General features: G+C 42.4%; 1 protein-coding gene across 7 annotated transcripts in view; it reads right to left on the reverse strand.

Moving 5' to 3' along the window:
* Window positions 1–3,456, reverse strand: part of LOC117463645 (phosphatidylinositol-binding clathrin assembly protein) — an 81,615-nt gene extending 78,159 nt beyond the window's left edge. For all 7 annotated transcript variants that reach the window (XM_034105991.2, XM_034105996.2, XM_034105993.2 and 4 more), the window contains exon 1: window positions 2,268–3,456. In XM_034105991.2, coding sequence (XP_033961882.1) covers window positions 2,268–2,397 — 130 coding nt within the window. In that variant the 5' untranslated portion in view covers window positions 2,398–3,456. The remainder of the gene's footprint in view (window positions 1–2,267) is intronic.
* Window positions 3,457–10,697: the final 7,241 nt, after the last annotated feature.

Below are 10,697 nucleotides of genomic sequence, written 5' to 3' on the forward strand. Positions count from 1 at the left end.
TAAGAACCGTTTGACGCACTCGAGTCTGCTGTGCTTGTTGTTGCAGGAACAGTAAGCAAGTAAAAAAACATTTGGGTTAAATTACTTGAATGGCAAAATTGCTTTTGGCCTGCAGAAATATGTGTTCACTCGGGACAGACTGAAGACATCTGGGATATAAAAATACGCTCGTTGACACACACTGGTAGATAATGGGAACAAAATGCCCGTCTTGCTTTGATCAAAATGTTTAGATTGTTAAATGTATTATTGTTCATGCACCGAGGACTACGGGATGAAAACCAAGTGTTCTTCCAGACTTCAAGGGTTGAGTTATTGATAGACAAACACTCACTCCAGGATTTGAGTGTTCCTTTAAGTGGGAATCAGGTCGCCCGAATGACTGGCAGACCATCTCACCTGGCTGCCAGTGTTCATTACATTATGGGATGTTTGGATCAGCTGGTTGCCTGAGTGATGATCGAACGCTGCCCGCCAACCTCCTCACAAATTGACTTCCTGCCTAAGTGAATGACGACCTCACGTATAACTTGCCTTTTATTCCCGCCCGCCCGCCCTCCGTCCGCCACGGTCCCAACGACACAATGAACTTGACAGCCCTGGATGTTACCTTCACGGGGGAATCATCAACCCGGACAAACAACATGACAATCACGCCTTCATGCGACGAAGCACTGACCGACCCCCCCCCCCACCCCTCAACGGCATCGAGGTCGTCGCTCTCACAGAGAAATCAATACCCTGCAATGATTAAGCTTGACGCGGCGTATTGGCTGCAAGAATCTGGCCACGTTCACAAAAGGGAGCGGAGACAATACATGACTTTTGTTGGACGTCAGCAGCTGAGCGGGCGGAGGAGGAGGAGTTGACGGATGTGAGGCAGCTGAGCCGAAGCATCGATCAAACATGTGCGACCCCGCCCACAAAACAAACCCGCTGGTTCCTGGAAAACAGAACTCCAGCACATCCAGTCGTCCTCCGTAATGTCAAACACAAGCTTAAAAATGATGTCTCGTTCTTATTTTTAATGTGTCCTACCTACATGCCAACATTCACTCTTTTGTTGGTGTCCCACTCACATCACGTCACCTTCCACATGAAATGAATCCACTCTACCGGCAAAGCAACATGTGAAATGACGACCAGGAGTCCACAGAAACAACACCAGCGAATAAGTTCCAGGAATTTGCAATATGTTAAAGAGATTTCCTCGAAATGTAAACAGACGCCCACCGAGGAAGGAAACGTGATGCACCCGGAGATTGTACAGCTCTGCTTTTGTGTCTACTTGGATATAGAGGTGAGCCCAGGTGTGACGAAAGACCTGCTTTCTGTTCATTACGTCACTTGTGTTGTTGTCTTTGCGTGACCCGCCTTGACGTCTGTTCAACTGGAACCTGTTTAAGACTTTGTGTTACTGTGCCAGGCCCCAACACACAATGTGCTTTCGTTGAATCACAAGCCCTGTTTAAAAATGGACATCACAAGTTTGCTTTGTACTCTTTTGTAATAAAAATGTTGAAGCTGAAAAAGAGCATTAGTCGACTTATAAATGAAGTGAGTGAAATATGAAATAGCGAACATTGATCAATTGTTATCCTATTTTTGGCGATAAATTCCAAATTAGGCTTCGGGTTACGGCCCGTCCACAGCGGCGTGCGTTGAAGCTTGCCGGCGGGCGTGTCTGAAACTCGACCAACAACCAATCACATGTAAGGAAAATATATTGATGTATTCACATTATTCATAAATAGCCTTTTTTATTGGGTAGTTAATGAGGTTTGGCTGATTGTCCAGAAATAAATGACATCACTTTGGGCTTAGGCAACGCAAATAGGGCATTTACATGTATCGATAAGAAGCAAAAATGTACCATTATTCCACACAATTAATCTAAAGAAGGTATTTGCATAAAATACAAACCCAGCCTGTCCATCCAGCCAGGTCGTGTGTGAAGGAATGTGTCCAAGTAAGACATTGGTTAATTCACATTCTTCATACATTTGAGTTTGTATTGGGTAGTTAATTAGATGTATCTGATTGTCCACCAAAGAATGACATCACTTTGGGCACTTTACATAATTGATAAGAAGCAAATGTGTCCCTCATTCCACACAGTGTATGAGCTACATCTAAAGAAGGTCATTTGCATAAAATACAAACCCAGCCTGTCCAACCAGCCAGGTAGTGTGTGTGTGTGCAGGAATGTGTGTGTCAGCCTGCTGTGGTATGTCTGCATTGGACGCCTTGCTGACTGAAATACTCACAGTCAAGGTGCTTCTTCTTGGGTCCACTGACTTCATGCGTGGTGGCTTTGCACACCGCCTTGCTGATGGCAGAGCCGGTCATGCTGTGCTGGGCTGCTGCGATCCGATCCGTGATAGATTGGCCCGACATCTCTCTCTCTCTCTATCCTTCTGCCTTTTCTTTCGTCAATCAGCTAAAACAGCACAATAACGATCCGATCAATGGATCAACTCCCTGCGGAAAACCACTCCACGTGACTTCACTGTCAAGTGGAGGTAAAGGGCTGCGATCTCACACACACACACACACGCTGGTGTTTAGTTTCAGGTGTGCAGTAATGTCAGATCACACACAAAACTGCAAGAACAAGATGATTTGCAGGATATTTTAAATCTGTGTTTTTAGTTTCAGGTGTGCAGTAATGTCAGATCACACAAAAAACTGCAATTACAAGATGATTTGTAGATTCTTTTTAACTTGTTTGGCAACACTGTGTCCTATCTAATCTAGTAAACACACCAGTCTGTGTTAGCTAATGTTCCCAGTGCAGTACTGGAACCAGGAAAGAGTCCCACTGTGGGATTTGTAAACACTGGAAATTACTTTCTGGCCACAAATAAACATAGCTAACTGGCTGGTTTTGTAAATCTGTAATTTTCAGAGATAGTTTAGGAGACGACAACAACAAAAAAGTAATCCGTATGAAATCACAGCTTGGAGATCAACGATCCAAAAAAAAAAAAAAGATTTTGAGTTCCTCCTCCACGTCAACTTGTTAGCTTGGATTAGTTAGCTCTCACTGGTTGTCGCTTGGCAAAGTGTGTGTTAAACCCTCCTCCGGGCGAGAAAAGTCATTCAAAATGGAGCATCACATTGTTTTGAGTTTACACCAGGTGACTGTGTGGCTGACAGCCGGGACAGGTGCAGTTTCTCCCGGTTGAGAAGAGGAAGAGGTGTTAGCCGAGAAGCTAGGTTAAGCTAACCTGCCAAAGAAGTGACTGTTGAGCCGTTAATTTAAAAGTTAAAAATGACAGCTCCTTTTAGCTCGATTCTTCCCTTTCGCTGTCCAGTTGGTGTTGTCCTCCAACAACAGACTCCTCCACGGTACCGGCTTCCTTTTCTCTCCCCGTCCTATCCTTGGTTTCTGTCTCTAAAAGTCTCTCCAGTGGTTTCTCTTTACGAACTGAACTGCTGCTCGCTGCTCTGCTGCCGGACAAAATGGCAGCGTAAAAAATCAGCTGATCTCACAACTGTGCTGCCTTCACGGGCTCCTGAGAGGCTCGGAATTTACAACGTCAAGACTTTTCATGCATACAATTAAGCTAATGTACTTTTATCTCTTCTGTTTATGCTTTTTTTTTATTTCTATAAGTGAAGTGAGAGATGCCAACGAATTCCCCGTAATAATCAGAATCAGGCAATCAATAATAAAGAATTAGCTAACTTATTAAATATGGAGAATAAAAGAGCACATTAGTAATATAATCAAAATACAGACAAATAAGTAAACAACCAGGGCTAAAAATGTCTAGCAGCAATTAAAAAAAAGTGACATAAGTAAAATATTAAGGTGGTGAGACATTATAAAAGTGTTGGGACATGTAAGTGATTATTTCACAGTACAATTGTTAAAAAGTGTTGTTATATTGCACATTGCTTCATTGTCTAGTACTCTGTCTCTTGTTAGATTTTTGTTAAATGCTGACGTTGTCTTTTTTTTGTTTCATTATTCCTGCGTAAGTAGTAGCCAACATTGAGATAAATTAAAAACGAACTGGAATCAGAGGTAGTTATAATAATCCATGAGTCGTGGCACAAAATAAATGGACAACAATTATGATTATGTGTTTGATTACTTTAGCCTACATCATTCCTAACTGAATACCAACTGAATGGGACTTGGAGCACTTGACATCTACTGCTCTGGGAAACGTTATCATTCACATGTGTGTATTATACATGATCTATCTGCAAGGCAGGGTTAACATGTCATTATTCTTTATGAGCCACTGAGATGTAGGTAAGGCAAGGCACGTTTATTTATGTAGCACCTTTCAACACAAGGCAATTCAAAGTGCTTTACAAAAAGGAAAAGCATTAAGAGCATTACAAAATAATGCAGCAGAATCACATTTTTAGATGGCCTTAAAAAATTAAAGAGAATAATATAGACAAGAAACAAGCTAATATATAATAATACAGGTATAAAATACACGAATAAAAGCTACAGTGCAGTGTGAGATATGACTAAAGCGGAGAAAACGTGCAACAATATTTAAAAATAAACATATTAAATGGTAGCAGGACTAAATATAAAATAACATATATTATTTATCTTTAACAATCAGTATTTCTGAGTAAAATAAAAAAAACGGATGTATTACTATTGTTCAAGCTGATAATGACTAAATCAAATATTTCCGACTGCTCTTGAACACCTCCATTGTCTATTGGACACTTGCTAAGGAGTGAGTGCAGCACCTTAAGGTGCCACGGTTTAAATTGTAGCGGAATGTAGGGAAGACATCTCTCAAAGGACACCTGTTCGTACAGAATAAAAGCTTTTCTGCTACAATATAACATTAAACTGACTTTAATCTCTGTTGATTTCTATTTATAAACGCCACTCTTTTGGTGCAATAATCCGCATTTAAGGTCGTATTAAATTATTTCTCAGACACCGTGTCCTTGTTTGACTCCAGACTATGGAACACGGTGTGCTGAAAGATCAGTGGAAATGGAAAAGCATCAAACCGGATCTTAGAGCTAAATAAACCAGACATCTGACCGTATTTCACACATTGCATATAGGATGTAATTAGATTGCATACCAATATAAGTGGTTTGCACAGCCGCATGGCATGATGCAATACATCTGATTGTGTGCATGTTGTCATGACAGAGAGGGGAGTGATACCATAACTCACACATGACTAAAAGTGAATTTTTTTTCCCTTGTCCGTTTTTTTTGTTTCATTTTGAAGCAGCTGTAGTTTGAAGAATGTCCCACCCAGGTGAGAAATACTGCAAGCAGTGGCAGCAGCAAGTGATTTTGACCTCCAATGACCTCCCCAATATTTTTCCAGACAGAAGGGAGAAAAGCCTGTCCAATCGGTCCAACCCGATGATTGATGCAATGACATTTCAAAGCAGGGTGATGGGAAACACACGCTTCTGTTCTGATCAGCCCCGGACAAAAAAGTGCGTGCGTGCGTGCGTGCGTGTGCGTGTGTGTGCGTGCGTGCGTGCGTGTGTGTGTGTAGTCCTACTGTCAGCCTCATCTGGTTTCTTTTTCCCACGTCTGCCAAATCTAATGAGATGTGTGTGTGTGTGTTTCGAAAAAAAACGTGCATGCAGCATAAAAAAAGGAAATAATAAAAATGCAAACCACAGTGGAAGTGGTTAGCTCTGCACACTAAGGCCACCAAAGAAGATCCCAGGGTTTTACACTGTCACAGCTGATGATGTGCCAACACACGTCTTTCATGAGCCAGAACAGCTGCACACTCAGATCCACAGTTTCTCATTGGAAAACAGGATTGCGCAAATCCCAGCCTTTTAATGCGTTCTCTCTTTGTCTTTTGAGATATAGCCAGAAATGCAAACGTTGCCTTGTCGAATCGTGTAAAAATGAGCATGAAGAATTGAGCAGCACGAAGATTGGCATGCAGACAGTAACTCAGGGAGCCTCACTCAGCCTGCTTTGTAGTGCAAGTGGAAAGAAGTGCGGCACCCAGAGGAGAAAAGGTGAAGTCAGGGTGAACATGCCAAACATGACACCGAGCCTTCACCCCGAGGCATCAGAGCAAAACACTGATCTGCTCGCTGTCGTCATCTCCCCCCTTCTCATCTCTGATTTAAAGTGCAGCGTTGCCATCTGCAGGCGGGAAAGCCGAACTCACTATTTCCATGGAAACTGTACGGATGCGGGGAGTGTAGCCCCTGGCAACCGTGTCGGGACCGAGATTGTATCAAGAGCTGTCAGTTAAAGCATGCTGCTGCGCCGGAGGAGATAGGAACCATCTCACTTCTGACAGAGGTGCACATAGTTTATCTACAATGTGTAAATTACCTGTGGTATGTACTGGGATTACCATGGTTACAATCAATACGGTACGCCAGCATCAGGCGAGGAATGTCATCCTTTGCAGACCATTTACATGCACTGAAACGTAATATAACACACTACAGGAAATGAGAAACCCAAAAAGCATAAAAGCCCCTTTATATAAAAAAGAACCACATTATTGAAATCTGTAAAGTTTAACTTGACTAATTGCTTCGAAGTATGTATGGAAATGTATTAGCAATTAAAATCCAAATGATTCGAATTCTTTAAAAAGGTTTCTATAGCGACTGGTGCTGCAGCAATACATTCATGATTGGATACATGGATGCAGGCATGGCGTATAAAGGGCTCCTGGTGAGAACTATTATATTCCTTTGAATTCCCAACAATGAAATGCCAATTCATATTCGCTCTGTACCCCAAAGCCCCCCTCTGCTCTGCCATTCACCCATCACCATACAGCATGACTGCTCTGACTCCATGCGCTCCAACTCCTCGGTACTCCATAATCATCTTGCATCATTAACTTTTCTCCTTTTGTGTGAAAAAGCTTGGTGTAATTTACCAACACAATACCCTTTAACATTAACATCATGCGTCACTGAGTAAGACTTCACACTGGGGATAGATAGAGGTCGGTCTGTATATAACTGCACATATTGTGACATATTGTTGTGTTGTAAGTTATTTCTTTAGAGTGAGATAAGCCAATATACAGCCGGATATAAAGCTGGAGGTCCGCATGTCCTCTGAGGGATTTATCTTGTTGACAGATAGTGAAGGAAAAGAAAAACAGACATCTCTCGATAAATATGACAATACACGTCAATATACAGTAAGAACAACCGAGCAGTACTCGTCTTAAAAAGGTGTTTCCTTCCCTTCCGTCGTGTCAGGTGTACGCCAAGTAGAATTTGACAGATTTTAGATTATAGTCTGAGTGATAAATGTTGAAAACTGTTGGCGATAAATCAAAACACGGAGCTGCAAGAAGCTCACGTATTAATGTCCTGCTCCAGCGGTCGGAAATATCCTTCGGTCAACATGTTGTAAGTCTTAACGCATGCATCGGTTCAGGGTTGAATATGAAGCGCTGCCTGCCATGGATTCCGTCAGATCACTTATTCATTGGCTTCAAAAGCAATATGAATAATAAGGCTGATTGCACCTAATTGGAGCGTTGAGAAGCAAACTTGATTCTCTGCCCTCTGCCCAGTAATCAGGTCAGGTGACTCGTCTCTCGTCTGAAGTTTTCTTATTTAACCAGAGACGGATATTACACTTTTGGTTCTGAAAGTATTTATTTGAGAAGAAATCAGATAGAACAGATATTGTGAAACCAAACGTGTATCGTCGGACAAACACATCGCTACAGTGTGGAGCCTGCACTCAAACCGTACTGTAACTATATGACAAAAACGAGGCAACCGTTGTCAAGCATTAATAGGAGATGTGTGAACTTCTGCACATTTTAAATTGCTTAACCATATACATGTGTTTTGCATGTATGTACAAAAAACTGTTCTTGATTTATGGTTGCTCAGTCAAAGTACTAATTTGTGTTTGTACATTACATCTGTCCATTTCCCTTTCAAACAGTTGGATTAGTTCAAAAGCAATGATTGTGATAAAGCTAACGACATTGCCTTTTCGGTTTGAAATCAAATCTATAAAGAAGTATTATCTATAAACTGCAAGTACACACCATTTTGTTTCTCACAGCAAACACTGAAACTTTACTTGCATGTATTAAGTCAACACATTTCACATAACTATTAGGTTAGTTGAAAGCAATAATATTAAGTTGTAACACAAGATATGAGCTTGAACTTAATATTATTGCATTCATAAGATAAGAAGTACTTTATTGATCCCAAGTTGGGACGTTTTTGTGTTGCAGCAGCATAAAAAGACATGGCATTGTACAATCAAATTAAAAGACAAGAAATACACATTTAAAAATGTCAACATCTCAATAGCAATACAAAAAGTACACATTTACAGTGGCAACATATAAAGCAGGATATTATATATGCATAAGTATGCGAGTATTAGTCATCCAATCTAATACATTTAAGTCAATGTTTCAGTTTTTTCAGGATAGCCTGACATGACACATCGTTTCTTCTCAAAATCCCCTTCTCCCTTGGGAACATGTCCGGAACACGGGTGCGAGGAGTGTCCTGTTTGAGGCGTGAGCAAAGGACATTGGTACCATGTGACTGATTGCTCCCCTGGCTCTCAGGAACGGGGCCGCCGGCTTCACACCATGTCGGCCAGAGCGTCTGATTCGCAGCCCACGGCGACGGGCTGGCAGCAGCCGATGCAGACGAACCTGAGGACCCAGACGTAGATGCAGCTGGACATCACCACGGTGAGGATGAGCAGCAGCAGGCTGACCGGGGACTGATGGCCCGCAGTGGAGAGCATGGAGGGCGAGTCGCTGGGCTTCTGGGCTAGAAGAAGAAGAAGCAGGAGAGAAGGGGTTAAAGGTCACCTATAGTTCAAAATCCTCTTCTCCATGTCTCTTCTACATCAACATGTGTCCCCTCTTCTCCATGTCTCTTCTACATCAACATGTGTCCCCTCTTCTTCGTGTCTCTTCTACATCAACATGTGTCCCCTCTTCTCCATGTCTCTTCTACATCAACATGTGTCCCCTCTTCTTCGTGTCTCTTCTACATCAACATGTGTCCCCTCTTCTTCATGTCTCTTCTACATCAACATGTGTCCCCTCTTCTTCATGTCTCTTCTACATCAACATGTGTCCCCTCTTCTTCATGTCTCTTCTACATCAACATGTGTCCCCTCTTCTCCATGTCTCTTCTACATCAACATCCCCTCTTCTCCATGTCTCTTCTACATCAACATGTGTCCCCTCTTCTTCATGTCTCTTCTACATCAACATGTGTCCCCTCTTCTTCATGTCTCTTCTACATCAACATGTGTCCCCTCTTCTCCATGTCTCTTCTACATCAACATCCCCTCTTCTCCATGTCTCTTCTACATCAACATGTGTCCCCTCTTCTTCATGTCTCTTCTACATCAACATGTGTCCCCTCTTCTTCATGTCTCTTCTACATCAACATGTGTCCCCTCTTCTCCATGTCTCTTCTACATCAACATCCCCTCTTCTCCATGTCTCTTCTACATCAACATGTGTCCCCTCTTCTCCATGTCTCTTCTACATCAACATGTGTCCCCTCTTCTTCATGTATCTTCTACATCAACATGTGTCCACTCTTCTCCATGTCTCTTCTACATCAACATGTGTCCCCTCTTCTTCATGTCTCTTCTACATCAACATGTGTCCCCTCTTCTTCATGTCTCTTCTACATCAACATGTGTCCCCTCTTCTTCATGTCTCTTCTACATCAACATGTGTCCCCTCTTCTCCATGTCTCTTCTACATCAACATGTGTCGCCTCTTCTTCATGTCTCTTCCACATCAACATGTGTCCCCTCTTCTTCATGTCTCTTCTACAGCAACATGTGTCCCCTCTTCTTCATGTCTCTTCTACATCAACATGTGTCCCCTCTTCTTCATGTCTCTTCTACAGCAACATGTGTCCCCTCTTCTTCATCAACATGTGTCCCCTCTTCTTCATGTCTCTTCTACATCAACATGTGTCCCCTCTTCTTCATGTCTCTTCTACATCAACATGTGTCCCCTCTTCTTCATCAACATGTGACCCTCTTCTTCATGTCTCTTCTACATCAACATGTGTCCCCTCTTCTTCATCAACATGTGTCCCCTCTTCTTCATGTCTCTTCTACATCAACATGTGTCCCCTCTTCTTCATCAACATGTGTCCCCTCTTCTTCACGTCTCTTCTACATCAACATGTGTCCCCTCTTCTTCATGTCTCTTCTTCATCAACATGTGTCCCCTCTTCTTCATGTCTCTTCTACATCAACATGTGTCCCCTTTTCTTCATCAACATGTGTCCCCTCTTCTTCACGTCTCTTCTACATCAACATGTGTCCCCTCTTCTTCATGTCTCTTCTACATCAACATGTGTCCCCTCTTCTTCATCAACATGTGTCCCCTCTTCTTCATGTCTCTTCTACATCAACATGTGTCCCCTCTTCTTCATCAACATGTGTCCCCTCTTCTTCACGTCTCTTCTACATCAACATGTGTCCCCTCTTCTTCATGTCTCTTCTACATCAACATGTGTCCCCTCTTCTTCATGTCTCTTCTTCATCAACATGTGTCCCCTCTTCTTCATGTCTCTTCTACATCAACACGTGTCCCCTCTTCTTCACGTCTCTTCTACATCAACATGTGTCCCCTCTTCTTCATGTCTCTTCTACATCAACATGTATCCCCTCTTCTCCATGTCTCTTCTACATCAACATGTGTCCCCTCTTCTTCATG

This window comes from Pseudochaenichthys georgianus, chromosome 18 (assembly GCF_902827115.2).
Source record: "Pseudochaenichthys georgianus chromosome 18, fPseGeo1.2, whole genome shotgun sequence".
In the NCBI taxonomy this organism is placed as follows: domain Eukaryota; kingdom Metazoa; phylum Chordata; class Actinopteri; order Perciformes; family Channichthyidae; genus Pseudochaenichthys; species Pseudochaenichthys georgianus.